Source organism: Cyanistes caeruleus, chromosome 22 (assembly GCF_971803275.1).
Source record: "Cyanistes caeruleus chromosome 22, bCyaCae1.hap1.1, whole genome shotgun sequence".
Lineage (NCBI taxonomy): Eukaryota > Metazoa > Chordata > Aves > Passeriformes > Paridae > Cyanistes > Cyanistes caeruleus.
This window is the reverse complement of record NC_141722.1, coordinates 6,668,962-6,688,091: the sequence shown is the minus strand read 5'-3', so window position 1 is coordinate 6,688,091 and position 19,130 is coordinate 6,668,962. Positions and strand designations below refer to the sequence as shown.

General features: G+C 39.6%; 1 protein-coding gene across 1 annotated transcript; it reads left to right on the top strand.

Annotated features, from left to right (window-relative positions):
• Positions 1-1,779: 1,779 nt before the first annotated feature.
• On the top strand, positions 1,780-17,926 carry C22H1orf159 (chromosome 22 C1orf159 homolog). Its single transcript, XM_086860939.1, has 9 exons — positions 1,780-1,859; positions 2,973-3,077; positions 7,418-7,493; positions 7,974-8,057; positions 9,316-9,381; positions 10,949-11,083; positions 13,000-13,025; positions 13,755-13,785; positions 15,598-17,926. Exons 2-9 carry the CDS (start codon positions 2,997-2,999, stop codon positions 15,663-15,665), a joined length of 567 nt encoding a protein of 188 aa, XP_086717065.1. The 5' UTR covers positions 1,780-1,859; positions 2,973-2,996; the 3' UTR covers positions 15,666-17,926.
• Positions 17,927-19,130: the final 1,204 nt, after the last annotated feature.

Genomic DNA, 19,130 nt, shown 5'->3' with positions numbered 1-19,130 from the left:
TGCTCCTCCTCTCCCGGATTTCCTTCCGTAACCAAATCCTCTGGCCCTCTGCTGGCAGAATTCCTGCTTTTCCAGCCCTGGATCCATGGGAATCCTCACAGCCAAGGGATTCCTTGTTCCTCCTTTTCCAGCTCTGGATCCAAGGGAATTCCTCACAGCCAAGGGATTCTTCATTCCTGCTCTTCCAGAGGTAGACCCAAGGGAATTCCTCAGAGCCAAAGGATTCCTTGTTCCTCCTTTTCCAGCCCTGGATCCATGGGAATTCTTCACCCCGCACCGGGCGTGGTTTGCACTGCCCAGAGCATATCCAGGCGGGAAGGACGAGTTGGAATTCCAAGGAATCCCACAAATCCCAGCAAATAATTCCACCTCCCTCTCTTCCAATGAATCTTCCAGGCCTTGATTGGTTCTTGAAGGAACAAAGTGGAAAATCAAGAGGAAAAAATCCACTCCGACCATTCCGAGGGAACACCCCAGCCAGCCTGCGAATGCCAAAGTCAGTTTTTTAGGAAGAGAGAATAAATTTGTCTGGAGAATTTCCAAGATTTGATCCATGAGAATGGAAAAGAAATTGCTCCAAGGTCTAATGGAGAGATCCAGGATCCGGATCCAAACCAGGCTCGAGTGCTGCTGCTCCTGGGAATGCCAAATTCAGGATTTTTAGGAAGAGGGAATGGATTTTTCTGGAGAAATTCCAAGATTTGATCCGTGAGAATGGAAAATAAACTGTTCCGAGATTTAACAAAGAGATCCAGGATCCGGCTCCGAGCTGGGTGTTCCGTTCCCAGCACTCTGGGAATTCCTGACTTCCCAAAAATCCATGGAATCCCTGCTAGGCTCCCTGCTCCACCTGCAGCTCCCGGCTCCCAGATTTGCTTCGTGTTAAAAGCAGCAAAAGAATAATTTTAGCATTTCTGCCAAAAAAAAATCCAGAGGGAAATCAGAAAATCTTGGAAATGCCAGACTGAAATGGATTGGTGCTCCAAGGAATTGGGAAAATTCTGGGATTGCAAAAGGTGCTGCTCCTCATGCCCACGTGAAATATCAAGGGGTCAAAAGGAGGAATAAACCACAGAAAAATAAGATTTTTAGGGGAAATAAGGACAATAAACCCCAGAAAAAGGAGATTTTTAGGGGAAATAAGCCACATTTAAAGGAGATTCTTTTAGGGGAAATAAACCCCAGAAAAAAAGGAGATTTTTTTAGGGGAAATAAACGACACGGTTTCCTCTCTGGAATTCTGCACGGTTCAATGATTTGGATGGGAAGGGATCTTAAATCCCATCCGGTCCCACCCCTTCCCATGGGCAGGGCCACCTCCCAGTGCCCCAGGCTGCTCCAAGGCCCGTCCAAGCTGGCCTTGGACACTGCCCGGGATGGGGCAGCCACATTTGGGCCAGCTCTACCCGATTTTCCCGAATTCCCAGGATTTTTAGCCGCACAGGCCTCGACCCCGCCGCCTCCTCCCTCCCGCCGCGTCAACGTTGCCGGGCAACGCCTGAAATGGCGGCGGGCGCGCGGGGCACGCCGGGAGTTGTAGTGCGGAGACCCCACCGCCCCCGCGCCCTGCCGGCAGCGCGGGACTCGTTTTCCCAGCAGGCACCGCGGCGCCGCGCGAAAAGGCTGAGATAGCGCATTTACCTGCGGGGAGCGGGTACAGGTGGGGCGCGCCGCGGGTCCTCTCGGGATTTGTAGTTCTTGGCGGAGAGGATGCTCGGCCAAACGGCGCGGTGGGCGGCGGCCGCGGGACTACAACTCCCAGGGTGCCGCGGGGCGCAGCGGGCAGGGCGCCGGTGGAGGGCGGGGGGTACGAACGGGAACCTCGGCGGTGCCGGGGGGATGCTCGGGGCTGCCCTCAGGTGAGGATGAGGAGGAGGAAGCGGGAGGGAGAACGGGCGGCGACCCCCGGGGCGAGCGGCGAGCGCGGGGTGGGGCCCCATTGTTCGCGGAGAGCCGGGAGGGCAGCGCTTCCTCATGGATTCCCCGAGTTCTCCAGGGAAATCGGCACCATGGGGGTCGGAGGGGTTTGGCTTCAGGATTTGAAATCGCCCCTTGTTCCTCCTCCTCGCCCAGCGCTTTTGGGGCCAGCGGGTTGCTGCTGCGTTTGGAAAGGAACCTTCTCCTTCTTATCCCACCCCCCGAAACTTTGGGTGCTTTATTTCCTAGTAATTTAATTGGGTTGGAGACAATTTTCTGCCAAGCTAAGCTGTTGGGGTTGCGGGTATTTGGTGTTACTGTTCTGGTGTGTTTGTGGTGGCTAAGCTTCCCGCAGATGCACAGCCCAATAATAGGGATTTTAGTGCACCGTTTAGGGGTGAAAACCCCCCAAACTGGCCATAGAAACATCGGGATTGTTGAGCCTGGAGAAGGGAAACTTTGCGGTGACCTCTCTGTGACCTTCCAGGAAAGATGGAAAGGGAATATCTCCAGGGGATGGAATGACAGGATCAGGGGGGAATTCCTTCCAAGTGACAGGGAGTGGGTTTAGCTTGGATATTGGGAAGGAATTCCCCCCTGTGAGGGTGCTGAGGCCCTGGCACTGGTTATTCCATGGATATCCCATCCCTGGAATGTCCAAGGACACGCTGCCGTGGCTGGGGCTGGCACTGAATGCCCTGAAATCCCTTCCGAGCCAACCCATTCCTTTATCCCATTCCCAAACCGCTTCTCCCTGGACAATATTCACTTCTCCTGCTGGCTTTCCATGCTGCAGCAAGGCTGGAAGAGCAGAAGGTGTCCCAGCAGTAAATATTCATGGCTGGTTGCTCCAGGCAGGTGTGGAGCAAAACACAAAGCCTGGCTTAAGGTGGCTGTGACTGAACTGAGGTTTTAATTGCTGAGCGCTGGTACAAAACCCCAGCGTGGAAGGGCAGGACTGGAGCTCTGCTCAGAGCTGGAAAAACGAGTCCTCCTCCAGCTGGGATTGAGAAAAGATCGTTCAAACAAATAAACCCTTTCCGTGTCTCTGCCAGGGCAGGTGCGTTGTGCAACGGGGGATGAGCAGCAAAGCACGAGGCAAAGGCGTTGGCTGGAGGCTGGAAAAGGCACTCGGGACTCCAGGGAGCCTCCAGGTGCTGGTGAGTGGCATGGGCAGCCCTCAAAACCTGCTCTGCTCTGGCATTTCCATGTGTAAAACCCTAGCACTTTGCTCTGGCTTATCATTTCCCTGTGTAAAACCCTGGCACTCTGCTCAGCTCTGGCATTTCCACGTTTAAAACCCTTTAATTCTGCTCTGATTTGGCATTTCCATGTGTAAAACGTTTCCATTCTGCTCTGCTCTGGCATTTCCATGTTTAAAACTCTTCCATTCTGCTCTGGTTTGGCATTTCCATGTTTAAAACCCTTCCATTCTGCTCTGTTTTATGATTTCCATGTTTAAAACCCTTCTATTCTGCTCTGGTTTATCATTTCCATGTTTAATACCCTTCCATTCTGCTCTCAATTTCATCATTTCACCTTTTAAAACCCTTCCCTTCTTCTCTGTATTATCATATCACCTTTTAAAATCCTTCCATTCTGCTCTCAATTTTGTCATTTCTGCTTTTAAAACCCTGCTATTCTGCTCTCAGTTTTGTAATTTCATTTTTTAAAACCTTTGCATTATTCTCTCAGTTTTATCATTTCAAGTTTTCTTCTCAGTTTTATCATTTCAACTTTTCCAACCCTCTGGTTCTGCTCTCAATTTTGTCATTTCCATGTTTAAAACTCTTCCATTCTGCTCTCCTCTGGCATTTCCATGTTTAAAACCCTTTAATTCTGCTCTCAATTTTGTCATTTCACCTTTTAAAACCCTTTCATTCTGCTCTGTTTTACCATTTCAGCTTTTAGAATCCAGGCACTCTGCTCTGGTTTGGCATTTTCATGTTTAAAACTCTTCCATTCTGCTCTCAATTTTATATTTTCAATGTTTAAAACACTTTAATTCTTCTCTCAATTTTATCATTAAAACCTTTTCCATCTTCTCTCTGATCATTTCCATGTTTAAAACTCTTCCATTCTGCTCTCAATTTCATCATTTCACCTTTTAAAATCTTTTAATTCTTCTCTCAGTTTTATCATTTCAAGTTTTCCAACCCTCTGGTTCTGCTCTCAGTTTTATCATTTCCATGTTTAAAACCCTTCATTTCTGCTCTCAGTTTTTATAATTTCACCTTTTAAAACCCTTTAATTCTTCTCTCAATTTTATCATTAAAACCCTTTCTGTCTTCTCTCAATTTTATCATTTCAGCTTTTAAAACCCTTTAATTCCTCTCTCAGTTTTATTATTTCAATGTTTAAAACCCTTCCTTTCTGCTTTCAATTTTATCATTTCAGCTTTTCTTCTCAGATTTGTAATTTCACCTTTTAAAACCCTCTGGTTCTTCTCTCATCTTTATAATTTCACCTTTTAAAACCCTTTCATTCTTCTCTCAGTTTTATCATTTCAATGTTTAAAGTCCTCTGGTTCCACTCTCAATTTTATCATTTCACATTTTAAAACCCTTTAGTTCTCTCAATTTTTTCATTTCAACTTCTAAAATCCTTTAGTTCTGCCCTCAATACTATAATTTCAGCTTTTAAAACCCTTTCATTCCTCTCTCGGTTTTATCATTTCAATGCTTAAAACACTTTAATTCTTCTCTCAGTTTTTATAATTTCATTTTATCATTTCACTTTTTGAAAAACCTGCAATTCTTCTCTCAGTTTTATCATTTCAACCTTTAAAACCTTCTGGTTCTGCTCTCATTTTTTTTATTTCACCTTTTAAAACTCTTCACAATTCTTCTCTCAATCATACAATTCCAACTTTTAAAACCCTGTGGTTCTGCTCTCAGTTTTATTTCAGCTTCTCCAACCCTTCCATTTTATCAATTTTATAATTTATCATTTCAACATTTAAAACCATTCCTTTCTTCTCTCAATTTTATCATTTCACCTTCTTTTCTCAGTTTTATCATTTCAGTTTTTATCATTTTCCATACTTTTATCATTTCAGCTCTTAAAACCTCTCTGATTTTCCTCTGTTTGATCATTTCTGCCTTTCCAACCCTTCCCAATTTCCCACCCAGATTTCCTCTCCCGCTCCCTTTCCAAGCTCAGCCTCTCCTCAGCCTTGGTGGATCCCAAATCTCCTGAAGGTTTTTGGGATAGTTTTTCCTCTCTAAATTTCAATTTCTGAAGTAAAACCCCATCCATGGAGGCAGCTTTGGCCCAAAGGAGTTGTTCCTTCCCAGGCTGTGAGATCCTGCTTGGAATTCCAATATTTTCCTGTGATGGCGGGAAAATCCTGAGGGGAAAATACTTTTTAATTCATATCTCCTTTTTAAAATAATTTTAATTTTATTTTAATTAAATAATTTTTAAAATGAAGCAAAAATTAAGTAATATAAAGTAATAATATTTTTTAAAAATGAAGCAGGAATGAAGTAAAAAGAAAAGAATTTAAAAAATGAAGTTAAAATGTAAAAATAATTAAAAATATTAAGCAGAAATGAAGTGAAAAGAAAGTAATTTTACAAATTAACTGGAAATGAAGTAAGAATCATTTAAAAACTAAGCAGAAATGAAGTAAAAAGGAAAATAATTTTTAAAATGAAGTAAAAATTAAGTAAAATGAAGTAAAAATAAAGTAACTTTAAAAAATCAAGTGAAAAGGAAAGTAATTTTAAAAATGAAGTAAAAATGAAGTAAAATAAAGTAAAAATAATTTAAAAATTAAGCAGAAATGAAGTAAAACCAAAATAATTTTTAAAATGAAGTAAAAATTGATTAAAATTAAGTAAAAATAATTTAAAAAATGAAATAAAAATGAAGTAAAAATAATTAAAAATATTAAGCAGAATTGAAGTAAAAACAAAATAATTTTAAAAATGAAATAAAAATGGAGTAAAATTGGCTGCTGGAAATGAGAACACTGGAGCGGGGCAGGCTCGGGATGAGCCCTGCGGCTCCTGAGGGATCCTGGTTTATTTTAGGGATGGGAATCCAGCCAGGAATGAGCTGATTGGGACCATCCCGTGCTTCCAAGTGGTTTCTCCACCCTAATTTTCCCTTTATTATGAGCTGCTCTTCACGGTTCCTGTTCTAGGTAAGGACAATCTGGTTTTTAAATAAGAATTTTATTTTAGTGTGGTTTATTTGTAATAAATAATCCTTCCTTACTTGTGATTTTTGAGTCTTTGAAGCAGCAGGGATTGACAAAAATTCAGAATGTAATTAACATTAATAATTTAATTTTATTATCTTTTATAGAAAAATATATTTGTTATATTTAAATTATGTTTTATAATAATTAATCCTTTTTAATGTGTTTTCTGGCTCTGAATCAGCAGGGTTTGACAAAAATTAAGAATTTATAATATTGATAATTTAATTGAGAATGTAATTTTATTATATTTTTGTATGTTTTATAGAAAAATTCATATTTAATATATTTTTATTGTTTTGTAATAAATAATCTTTTTTCATGTGTTTTCTTACTTTGAATCAGCAGGTATTGACAAAAATCTCATTAATTGTTTAATTTTATTATATTTTATAATAAATAATTTTTCCTGTGTTTTCTGACTCTTCCCAGCCTTCTTTTTTTCCCTCCCTTTTATCCCCTTAACAAAGGGAAGCAGAATTAATTAATAATTAATAAATAATTTGAATTTATTCCCCATTTTTCTCCAGATCGGTGTTTTTCCTGGCAATGGAGGTGCCCTTTGTGCTTCTCCTAACCAGGCTCGTGGCAGAAGTTGCCGGAAAATCCACGGAAAATTCGGTGGGTTCTCCAGAAATTTTTCCTGCTCCAAGCCAGATTATTTTATTTTGTTTTGTTTTTTTTTATTTAATTTTTTATTTTATTGATTATTTTTTATTTTATTTTAATTTTTTATTTTATTTTTTATTTTTACTTTTTATATTTTTAATTTTTTATTTATTTATTTTTTTTATTTTTATTTTATTTTTTCATTTTTTCTATTTTTTATTTTTTAACTTTTTCTATTTTTTAATTTTTAAAATGTTTTTACTTTTTCATTTTTTAATTTTTTGATTTTTCTTTATTTTATTATTTATTTTAAATTATTTTTTTATTTTAAATTTATTTTTTATTTTTTTAATTTTTTACTTTTAATTTTTAGTTTTTTTCTATATTTTATTTAAATTTTATTTTTTTATTTGATTTTGATTTGATCCCAGATTTTCTCTATTTTCATTTCTAAAATAAAAATTTCATCAATAAAACAAAAATAAAATTGTTTTATGAAAATAAAATCAATTCATAAAACAAGAAACAAAATTAAAAATAAACAAAGTTCTCTCCTTCTTGCTGGGAAAAAAATTCCAGGGGGTTTTAACCGAATTATCCTGAATTTCTGTGGAGGTTTTTCCTTTGGTGGAGGCATTTTCCTCCCTGGCAAATGGGAATTTCCCTGGGAATTTCTCTCCTCAGGTGCCAGACCCGGAATGTTGTGTGGAAACGTTGGACTCCAACAGCTCCTGCCCGGTCACGCAGCAGTGCAGCCCAGGTAGGGAATTCCTTGGGAAAAATCCAGGGAATCTGGGACCAGAAAAGCTCTTAAGGATCAGTCGTTCCATGGGCAGAGAGCAAGCTGGCCTTGGAGAATTCCAGGGAGAAAAAATTCCCAGATTTTTGTTATTCCTGTGTTCTTCCTTCTCTTTTTTTTCCTTTGTAAAGTTTTATTTTTCCTGGGAAATGGAAGAAACATTGGGAATAAAAACATTGGGAATAAAAACAAAGGGAAAAGAAACACTGGGGATAAAAACATTGGGAACAAAAACATTAGGAAAAGAAACGTTGGGAACAAACATTGGGAACTTTGGGAACAAACCCTGGGAATACAGACCTTGGGAGCAAACATTGGGAACAGACCCTCTTTCCTGTGGGCAAGGGGAATGGGGTGCCATTCCTGCCCCCCAAAGGGAATTCCTGCGGTGTATCCCGGTAATTGTGGGAATTGCCGGCTCAGCGCTCTCCTGTCCTGCAGGCTGCTACCGGCGCTGGGCCGAGGACGGGAGCAGCAGCTGCGTCCGCTGCCGCAACGGGAGCGACCTCGGCGACTGCAGCACCCGTGAGTCCGGATCCATTCATTCCCGTTCATTCAGCTCAGTCCTTCCTGTTAATTCCTGTTCATTCAGCTCAGTCCTTCCTGTTAATTCAGCTCAGTCCATTCCCGTTAATTCATCTCAGTCCTTTCCCGTTCATTCCCGTTCATTCATTTCAGTCCTTCCTGTTAATTCCTGTTAATTCAGCTGAGTCCATTTCTGTTCATTCCCGTTAATTCATTTCAGTCCTTCCTGTTAATTCCTGTTAATTCAGCTCAGTCCATTCCTGTTCATTCCCGTTCATTCATCTCAGTCCTTCCTGTTAATTCCCGTTAATTCAGATCAGTTGTTCCCATTAATTCCCATTAATTCATTTCAGTCCATTCCCATTCATTCCCATTAATTCATCTCCATTCATTCCCGTTAATTCATCTCAGTCCATTCCCATTAATTCATCGCAGTCCATTCCCGTTAATTCCCGTTAATTCATCTCAGTCCATTCCTGTTAATTCCTGTTAATTCATTTCAGTCCATTCCCATTAATTCACCTCAATCCATTCCCATTAATTCCTGCTAATTCATCTCAGTTGTTCCCGTTAATTCCTTGTTCATCTCCATCCGTTCCCATTAATTCGCATTAATTAATTTCAGTCCATTCCCGTTCATTCCCGTTAATTCATCTCAGTCCATTCCCATTAATTCCCGTTAATTAATTTCTGTCCATTCCCATTAATTCCCATTAGTTCATCTCAGTCCATTCCCGTTCATTCCCGTTAATTCATCTCAGTCCATTCCCGTTAATTCCCGTTAATTAATTTCAGTCCATTCCCATTAATTCCCATTAGTTCATCTCAGTCCATTCCCGTTAATTCCCGTTAATTCATCTCAGTCCATTCCCGTTAATTCCCCTCGTTCATTTCATTCACATGACTTCCAACTAATTTACATAATTTTATTAATTAATTATTAATCAATTACTGCAAAAACTCTTCCAAAATGCAGCAAAAGATGGAGATTTTTTTATCCCTCATCCTTTAATTTTTGTTCATATTAATTTTGTAAATTAATTTTAATTTAGCTGTAATTAATTATAATTATTTTTTAATTATTGTCAGCGATTCCTGCACCAAAAACCCAAAACAGCAGCAGCAAATGGCGATTTTCCTCCCCCAGAATATCCAAACCTTTCCCAAGGGCAGCTTTGGGCGGAAAGAGTGGGAATTTGGGGCAATGTGCAGCCTCGGGCCAGGGTGGAATTGGGGAAATTTGGGATTTCCCTTGCAGCCGGGAGCCGAGGGATGAGCCCCGAGAGGAACGAGAGCACGGCCACGGCCCTCGGCCACGGCTTCGGTGAGTCCGGGACTGAGGAGAGCGAGCGGAGGGGTTAAAAATGGGATTGAATGGGTTAAAAATAGGACTGAATGGATTAAAAATAGGATTGAATGGGTTAAAAATGGGACTGAATGGGTTAAAAATAGGATTGAATTGGTTAAAAACGGGACTGAATGGGTTAAAAACGGGACTGAATGGGTTAAAAGTAGGATTGAATTGGTTAAAAACGGGACTGAATGGGTTAAAAATGGGATTGAATGGGATTGAGTTGGTTAAAAATGGGATTGAATCGGTGAGAATAGGTTAAAAATGGGATTGAATGGGTCAAAAATGGGTTAAAAATGGGACTGAATGGGTTAAAAACAGGACTGAATGGGTTAAAAAATGGGATTGAATGGGTTAAAATGGGACTGAATGGGTTAAAAATGGGTTAAAATGGGACTGAATGGGTTAAAATGGGACTGAATGGGTTAAAAATTGATTTAATTGGTGAAAATGGGTTAAAAATGGGATTGAATGGGTTAAAAATGGATTGTATTTGTTTTAATTGGTTAAAATGGGATTGAATTGAGGAAAATGGATTAAAAATGGGATTGAATTGGTTAAAAATGGTTAAAATTGAGATTGAATTTGTTAAAATGGGTTTAAAATGGGATAGAGTTGATTAAAAATGGATTTAATTGGTGAAAATGGGTTAAAAATGGGATTGAATTCGTTAAAATGGGTTAAAAAGGGATTGAATTGGTGAAAATGAGTTAAAAATGGGATAGAATGGGTTAACAATGACACTTAATTGTTAAAATTAGTTTAAAAAGGCATTTAGTGAGTTTAAAAAAGGATTCAATGAGTTAAAAATGGGATTGAATTGGTTAAAATGAGTTAAAAATGGATTTAATGTGTTTTAAAAGGGCTTTAACTTGTTAAAATGAATTTGAAACATGATTTAATTTTTTCAGATGAGTTAAAAAAGGAATTTAATGAGTTTAAAAGTGATTGAATTTGTTAAAATAAGTTTTAAACGGGATTTAATGAGTTTAAAAGGGATTTAATTTGTTAAAACACATCAAAAATGAATTTAAGGAGTTTTAAGTGTGACTGAATTTGTTAAAATCAGTTAAAAATTTGATTTAATGAATTTAAAAGGGATTAAATTTGTTAGAATTTAGTTTAAAAATTGATTTAATGAATTTATAAAGGGATTTAATTAGTTTAAAAAGTGATTTAATTCATTAAAATGAGTTAAAAAATGGATTTAATCAGTTAAAAAATGAATTTAATGAGTTTAAAACGACTCAAAAAATGGATATAAGGAGTTTTAAGTGTGGCTGAATTTGTTAAAATGAATTCCAAAAGGGATTTAATTTGTTAAAATGAGGTAAAAATTTGATTTAATGAGTTTAAAAGCAATTTAATGAGGAAAAAAAATTAATGAGTTAAAAAATGATTGAATTTATCATATGATTGAACACTTACCCAACAACACCCAAAATCCATAATTTTCTCATTATTTGGATTTAATCCTTCGATGAAAAGTGATTTTTGGCCCAGAGCAGATTTTTTATTTTGATAATTTTTATATTTCCAGGGGGCCCAGAAGTCGCCGCTTCCCTGATTTTGGGGACGTTTTTCCTCAGTTTATTCCTCATCCTCTCGGTGGCTTCGTTTTTCTACCTCAAACGAACCAACAAACTCCCAAAGGTTTTCTACAGGAGGAACAAAGGTAAAAAAAAAACAACCTTAATTATCCATTCCTTAATGAACCTCGCTCTGCTAATTGATTGAATTGGGAACTGAAACCTGAAAATTCCCATTTTGTGCCAAGAAATTCCCATTTTGAGTTCATAAATCCCCGTTTTGTGGAGAAAATTCCCATTTTGTGTCAGGAAATTCCCATTTTGAGCTCCTATATCCCTATTTTGTGGAGAAAATTCTCATTTTGTGCCAAGAAATTCCCAATTTGTGGAGAAAATTCCCCATTTTGAGATCATAAATCCCCGTTTTGTGGAGAAAATTCCCATTTTGTGTCAGGAAATTCCCATTTTGAGCTCCTATATCCCTGTTTTGTGGAGAAAATTCTCATTTTGTGCCAAGAAATTCCCAATTTGTGGAGAAAATTCCCCATTTTGAGATCATAAATCCCCATTTTGTGGAGAAAATTCTCATTTTGTGCCAAGAAATTCCCATTTTGAGCTCCTATATCCCTGTTTTGTGGAGAAAATTCTCATTTTGTGCCAAGAAATTCCCAATTTGTGGAGAAAATTCCCCATTTTGAGTTCATAAATCCCCATTTTGTGGAGAAAATTCTCATTTTGTGTCAGGAAATTCCCATTTTGAGCTCCTATATCCCTGTTTTGTGGAGAAAATTCTCATTTTGTGCCAAGAAATTCCCAATTTGTGGAGAAAATTCCCCATTTTGAGATCATAAATCCCCGTTTTGTGGAGAAAATTCTCATTTTTTGTCAGGAAATTCCCATTTTGAGCTCCTAAATCCTTATTTTGTGAAGAAAATTCTCATTTTCTGCCAAGAAATTCCCATTCTGAGCTCATAAATCCCCATTTTGTGGAGAAAAGTCTCATTTTGTGCCAATAAATTCCAATTTTGTGGTGAAAATCCCATTTTGTACCAATAAATTCCAATATTGTGGAGAAAATTCCCATTTGGAGCTCATAAATCCCCAATTTTGTGGAGAAAATTCTCATTTTGTGCCAATAAATTCCAATTTTGTAGAGAAAATTCCCATTTTGTACCAATAAATTCCCATTTTATGTTGCTGAATTCCCTGTTTTTGGAGGAAATTCCCATTTTGTGCTGATAAATTGCCCATTTAGAGGAGAAAATCCCAATTTTGTGGAGGAAATTCCAATTTTATGCCAATAAAATCTTGTTTTGTGGAGAAAATTTCCCATTTTGGGCTGTTAAATCCCCAATTTTGTGGAGAAAATTCCCAATTTTGTGGAGAAAATCCCCAATTTGTGCCAATAAATTCCCATTTTGAGCTCATAAATCCCTGTTTTGTGGAGAAAATTCCTGTTTTGTGCCAATGAATTCCCATTTTGTGGAGGAAATTCCCATTTTGAGCTCATAAATTCCCATTTTGTTCCAATAAATTCCCATTTTATGCTGCTGAATTCCCTTTTTTTGGAGGAAATTCCCAATTTCTGCTGATAAATTGCCCATTTAGAGGAGAAAATCCCCATTTTGTGAGGAAATTCCAATTTTGTACCAGTAAATTCTAATTTTGTGAAGAAAATCCCCATTTTATGCCAATAAAATCCTGTTTTGTGGAGGAAATTCCCACTTTGTGCTGCTGAATTCCCTTTCTTGGAGGAAATTCCCTTTTTTTTAGAGAAAATCCCCTTTTTGAGCTCATAAATCCCTATTTTGTGCCAAGAAATTCCCATTTTGTGCCAAGAAATTCTCATTTTCTGCCAAGAAATTCTTCGGTCTAAAGGATCCTCCACCCAGTTAAATCCCCCAAAGGGAATTTTGGAATATTTTGGTTGGATTTTAGGACAAAATTCCTTTTTTAACAATAAAATTATTCCATCCATGGCTGTGTTTTTGGAAAATGAACAATTCTGGTCTTGAAATTAATTAAAATAATCTTAATTAATCTCTTTTTTTCTCTCTTTTAGCATCTGTTCTCCAGCCCAGTGAAACTGTGAGTGAATTCTGCTTTTATAGGAACATGAAATTAACAATAATTCCCTTTTTAATTAACCTTAATTCCCATTTTAATTAACAATCATTTCCTTTTAAATTAACAATAATTCCCATTTTAATTAACAAAATTGAAACTTTATTAAGCAGCTCCTTAATGAATGAGACTGAAAGAAAATCCAAGATATTTTGAGGTTCTTTGGATCCAAATTGGGACAAAAATGGAAAAATCAAGGGTTTTTTCCAAGAAAAAAACTATACACAGTGAAAATTCAAGGAATCCTAAAAAAAATCCTGATTTTATTTAAGGAAAAACTGTTATAAAGTTTTTATTTCCAAATGAATATTACTGGAATCCTAAAAATTTCCAGGATTTTTTTAGGAAAAATGGTTAAAAAGTGCTTTTTTTTAACCTGGATTTTATTAGAATCCTAAAAAATTCCAAGATTTTTAAGGAAAAACTGTTGAAAAGTGCATTTTTTTGACATGGATACTATTGGAATTCTTAAAAATCCCAGGATTTTTAAGGAAAAACTGTTTAAAAAGTGCTTTTTTTTAACATAAATATCATTGGAATCCTAAAAAATTCAGGATTTTTATGGAAAAACTGTTGAAAAGTGGTTTTTTAGACATGGATACTATCGGAATTCTTAAAAACTCCAGGATTTTTATGGAAGAACAGTTAAGAAATGCTTTTTTTTGACCTTATTTTCCTTCTCCTGCTCCACAGGCATCCATGATCCCTCCTCCAACTTCTTCAGGTGAGGAAATCTCCCCTGGAATCTGCTAAAAATAAATGGAAAAATCCCAAAAGTTCTCGGGATAAAGCCTGGAATGTGTGCAGGGAAGAGAAACCCCATGGAATTTGCTTTTTCCCGTGGGATCCGTTGCTTTACTTCACACAGGCCAAAATACCACAGGAATTTTGGGGTGGAAAATGGATATTGGGGTTTGGGGTTGGGTTTTGTGGGATTGGGTTTGGAGGTTTGGGTGTTTGGGTTTAATTTTAGTTAAACTTCATTAAATTAAATTTTAATCGGTTTAATTTGGGGGTTGGGGGTTTAGATTTGGGGTTGGAGGTTTAAATTTGGTTTTGTGCTTGGGTTTTGTGGGTTTAGATTTGGGGTTGGAGGTTTGGAGTTTGGGGGCTTAAATTTGTGGTTGAGTTTTGTGGGGTTTGGGGTTGGGTTTGTGGGTTTAGGTTCGGGTTTGGAGATTTTAGGTTTGTTTTTGGGTTTGGGTTTTGTGAGGTTTGGTTTTGTGGGGTTTGGGTTTGTGGGTTTAGGTTTGGTTTTGGGGTTGGGTTTGTGGGTTTGGGTTTGTGGGTTTAGGTTTGGGTTTGTGGGTTTAGGTTCGGGTTTGGAGATTTTAGGTTTGGTTTTTAGCTTGGGTTTTGTGAGGTTTGGTTTTGTGGGGTTTGGGTTTGTGGGGTTTGGGTTTGTGGGTTGCATTTTGGTTTTGGGATGAAGTTTGTGGGTTTAAGTTTGGGTTTTGGGTTTTTGGTTGAGTTTTGTGGGGTTTGGGTTTGTGGGGTTTGGGTTTGTGGGGTTTGGGTTTTGGGGTTTAATTTTGGTTTTGTGGGTTTAGATTTGGGTTTGGAGGTTTGGGTTCTGGGGGTTTAAATTTGGGGTTGGGTTTTGTGGGGTTTGGGTTTGTGGGTTGCATTTTGGTTTTGGGATGGAGTTTGTGGGTTTAGGTTTGGGTTTTGGGTTTTTGGTTGAGTTTTATGGGGTTTGGGGTTGGGTTTTGTGGGTTTTGAGGGTTTCATTTTGCTTTTGGGGTTGAGTTTGTGGGTTTGGGTTTGTGGTTGGGTCTTGTGGGGTTTGGGTTTTTTGGGTTTAATTTTAGGTTCGGGTTTTGTGGGTTTCATTTTGGGTTTGGATTTGGTTTTGGGTTTAATTTTGGGTTTGGATTTCAAGTTTTTGGGTTTGGGTTTTGTGAGTATCATTTTGGGGTTTGGATTTCAGTGTTTGGGTTTAATTTTGAGATTGGGTTTGGTTTTGGGTTTAATTTTGGGATTGGGTTTTGTGGGTTTCATTTTGGCGTTTAGATTTGGTTTTGGGTTTAATTTTGGGTTTGGATTTCAGGTTTTTGGGTTTGGGTTTTGTGGGTTTCATTTTGGGGTTTGGATTTCAGTGTTTGGGTTTAATTTTGGGATTGGGTTTTATGGGTTTCATTTTGGGGTTTAGATTTGGTTTTGGGTTTAATTTTGGGTTTGGATTTCAGGTTTTTGGATTTGGGTTTTGTGGGTTTCATTTTGGGTTTGGATTTGGTTTGGGGATTAATTTTGGGTTTGGATTTCAGGTTTTTGGGTTTGGGTTTTGTGAGTATCATTTTGGGGTTTGGATTTCAGTGTTTGGGTTTAATTTTGGGATTGGGTTTGGTTTTGGGTTTAATTTGGGGTTTGTGGCTTTACATTTGGGGGCTGAATTTTGTTGATTTAGGTTTAACTTTGACCTTAAACTTCCCCAAAAATCCCCAAACCTCCCTTGGGCAGCGACCCCCCCCTTCCGCCTCCTCGTCCCTTTGGGAATTGCGGGATTTGTGGGATTTGTGGGATTTGTTCCCGGCAGTGCGGAAGCCGCGCTACGAGCGCCGCGAGCGCTCCGGCCCCGCCGACAGCCGCGTCAGCCACGTCTGAGCCCCGAATCCCGGGAATCCCAGCAATCCTGGGAATCCTGGGAACACCGGGAAGCCGCCGCTCCCTCGGGAAGCCGAAGGGTTTGGGCCAGACCCACCCAGGGACTCCAGAGGCTCCTGGTCCCGCTCCGGAGGATGGGATGGAATTCCTGAGGAACTGGGCGGATCTTTCCTCTTCACGAAGAATTCCTGAGGAATTTCCAGGACTGGAGAGGAGAATCCTTAAGGAATCTTGGTGCCTTTTCCTGTGTGGGGAGGATCCTTGGGGAATTTGGGGAGAATCTTTAAGGAATTTGGGGAGAATCCTTGGGGAATTTGGGGATAGTCCTTAAGGAATTTCAAGGACTTGTGAGGAGAATTCTTTGGGAATTTGGGGGAATTTCCCTGTGTGGGGAGGATCCTTTGGGAATTTGGGGAGGATCCTTTGGGAATTTGGGGAGAATCCTTGGGGAATTTGGGGACTTTGTTTGGGGAGGATCCGTCTGGAATTTGGGGAGAATCCTTAGGGAATTTGGGGGAATTTCCCTGTGTGGGGAGAATCCTTAAAGAATTTGGGGAGGATGCTTTGGGAATTTGGGGAGGATGCTTTGGGAATTTGGGGAGGATCCTTGGGGGATTCAGGGCCTTTCCCTGGGATATGACCCCAGGAGGAGCCGGCAGCGCTGCATGCCCCGGAATCCTGGGATTCCTGGGATCCATCCCGGGATGGAGACTTGGCCGAGGGATCCCTCAAGTGTTGCTGCTTCCACCTGGGATAGTGATTGATTGATTGATTGATTGATGACGCTGATTGATGTCGCTGATTGATTATGAATAATTAATTATGGAGAACCGATTATGCCAATAATTGGGATGCAGAATCCTTCGGAAGCGAATTCCGGCACCTTCTCAGCTCCCGGCTCCACCTGGGAGCGTTTCCCGATCTTGGTGCTCAGTCCAGGCCCGATCCCAAACCTGGGAATGATTTTTGGGAGTTTTTCCAGCTGAATCCTCGGATAAAGTGTTCTCCAAGGATTATCCCTGCTGCCTGCATTCCGTGTGGAAAGGAGACAGTTCCTGCATTGGAGCAGCCAGGGATTTTTGGGATGAGCCGGAGGCGTCGGGACAACTCCTGTCGGTGGAAAAATGGGATTTGGTTTTGGGAAATCTCTGGAATTAGCAGGGCATTCCCAACTTCCAGAGGCTTTCCCGACTTCCAGAGGCATTCCTGAATTCCAAGCACCAGCCTCCACATCTCCCATGGATCTTCTTCCTGCCTGAGGAATTTTGGGAAGATGAAATAACTGGAAAAGGAGGGGTTTTTTCCTCCTCCTCCAACTTTTCCATCCAAGCCTGAGAATCCTAAATCCATGGAAAAGTCACCGTCAGCCCCTGGAATTCCAACTCCGAGCATTCCCAGCTCCCCGTGCTGCTCCCAAAGGAATTCCTTGGGATGCCCAACATTCCCTGGCAGCGATGGCCGCGGGAACCGTTGGTTCTCCCTTTTCCCAAAGGTTTTTTTGGGGGGAAAATGAGAACAAAACTCTTGGATCTGCCTCCCCCACGGAGAATCCCTGTTCCCTCTTCCCTGGGGTTCAGACTTCCCAAGAGGAGAATTTGGCATGGGAAGAAATCCGTTTATCCCATGGAATAATCCCATTTTTCTGGGAATTTCGGGGCAGCTGGATTCACCTTGATCTCCTGAAAAAATGAGATTTTTGTGGAATTTTCAGGGATAAAACCCAAACCATGTGCCAAAAACCCCCTGGAATTCCAGATTTTTCCTCTTTATTATGATAAAGAAACCAATTTTCCTTCTGGCCAAGGAATTCCAGCTGGAACCTTTCCCATTTTTTGGAGGATCTGGGAAATGCCAACTTGGAATTTGGATCATTTCCATTTTTTTGTGCTGCTGAGATTTTGATTTTTTTCTTCCCTTCAAGAGCAGAAATCCTGGCTGGAGCATTTCTCCTGGAATTTCTCCTGGAATTTCTCCGAATTCCTGAGGATTTTTCAAATTCCAAAGGGAAAAAAAAAAAAAAGGAGGAACTATGCAAATAATTCCAAGGAATTGCACCTCTGGAGCCGGGAATTTCCTGATGTTAATTCCTGTCCTGCTTAATTGCTAACATTTAATTTATGGAAGGATCGGCTCCTTCTTCCGTCCCTTCTCGTCTGGGATTTGGTTCCGTTGTATAAAACCAGAATTTTGACATTAAAAACCGGATTTGTGGCATTAAAAACGGAAAACTGGGATTTCTGGAATTAAAAATCTAAAAATCAGATTCTGTGTCGAGTTAAAATTGAGGTTTTTCTCTGTGATTTTTACCCAGAAAATGTTAAAATGTGAAAACCCAAGGTTTTTATTCAGAAAACGTTAAAATCCCAGGGTTTTTATCCAGGAACTGTTAAAATCCCAAAGCTTTTATCCGAAAAATGTGAAAATCCCAAGGTTTTTATCCAGGAAAAGTGAAAATCCCAAGGGTTTTACCCAGAAAATGTTAAAATACCAAAGTTTTAATCTAAAATACTTGAAAATCCCAAGGTATTTTATCCAGAAAATGTGAAAATCCCAACATTTTTACCCAGAAAAATCTGAAATCCCATGATTTTTACCCGGAAAATTTGCAAATCCCGAGATTTTTGCTCGTTTGTTTCAGCTTTGTCATCGCTCTGAACGCGCAGCTGGGGCTGGGCTTTGGGGTTTGTGGGGTTGGGCTTTGGGGTTTGTAGGTTTGGAGTTTGGGGTTAGGATTTGGGGTTGGTTTTGTGGGGTTTGGGGTTTTTGGGTCGGGGTTTAGTTTGGAGTTTTGTGGATTTAGTTTGGTGTTTTGTGGGTTTAGTTTAGGGTTTGGGATTAAGGTTGGGTTTTATGGCTTTGGGGTTGGTTTTGTAGGATTGGGATTTGGTTTTGTGGGTTTGGGTTTGGTTTTGTGGGTTTAGTTTTGGGTTTGGGGCTTTGTTTTGTGGGTTTGGGGCTTTGTTTTGTGGGTTTGGGGTTGAGTTTTGTGGGTTTGGGGTTGGTTTGTTGGTTTTGTGGGTATAGTTTTAGGTTTGGGATTAAAGTTGGGTTTTGTGGGTTTAGTTTGGGGTTTGGGGTTGAGCTTTGTGGGTTAGTTTTGGTTTTCTGGGTTTATTTTGGGGTTGGTGTTGAGTTTTGTGGGGTTTATGGGTTTGGGGTTTGAGCTTTGTGGGTTCAGAATTGGATTTGGGGTTAAGGTTTGGGTTTGTGGGTTTAATTTGGGGTTTTGTGGTTGAATTTTGTGGGTTTAGTTTTGGTTTTGTGGGTTGAGTTTGGGTTTGGGATTGCAGTTTAAGTTTTGGGGTTGAGCTTTGGGTTTGGGGTTAAGGTTTGGGTTTTGGGGTTGAATTTTGTGGGTTTCATTTTGAGTTTCCTGGGATCTGGGTTTGGGTTCTGTTCCCTCTGCGCTGTCTGAGCCCATTCCCGGGTGCTGCTTTGGGCTGGGAACACCGGAATTCTGCTTTC

Bases quoted from the DNA above. Each gene is read 5' to 3' on its own strand.
- C22H1orf159 (XM_086860939.1), top strand. From the start codon at position 2,997: ATGAGCAGCAAAGCACGAGGCAAAGGCGTTGGCTGGAGGCTGGAAAAG. The intron at 11,084-12,999 runs GTAAAAAAAAAA...TCTCTCTTTTAG, and splicing joins TTTCTACAGGAGGAACAAAG to CATCTGTTCTCCAGCCCAGT. The intron at 13,026-13,754 runs GTGAGTGAATTC...CCTGCTCCACAG, and splicing joins TTCTCCAGCCCAGTGAAACT to GCATCCATGATCCCTCCTCC.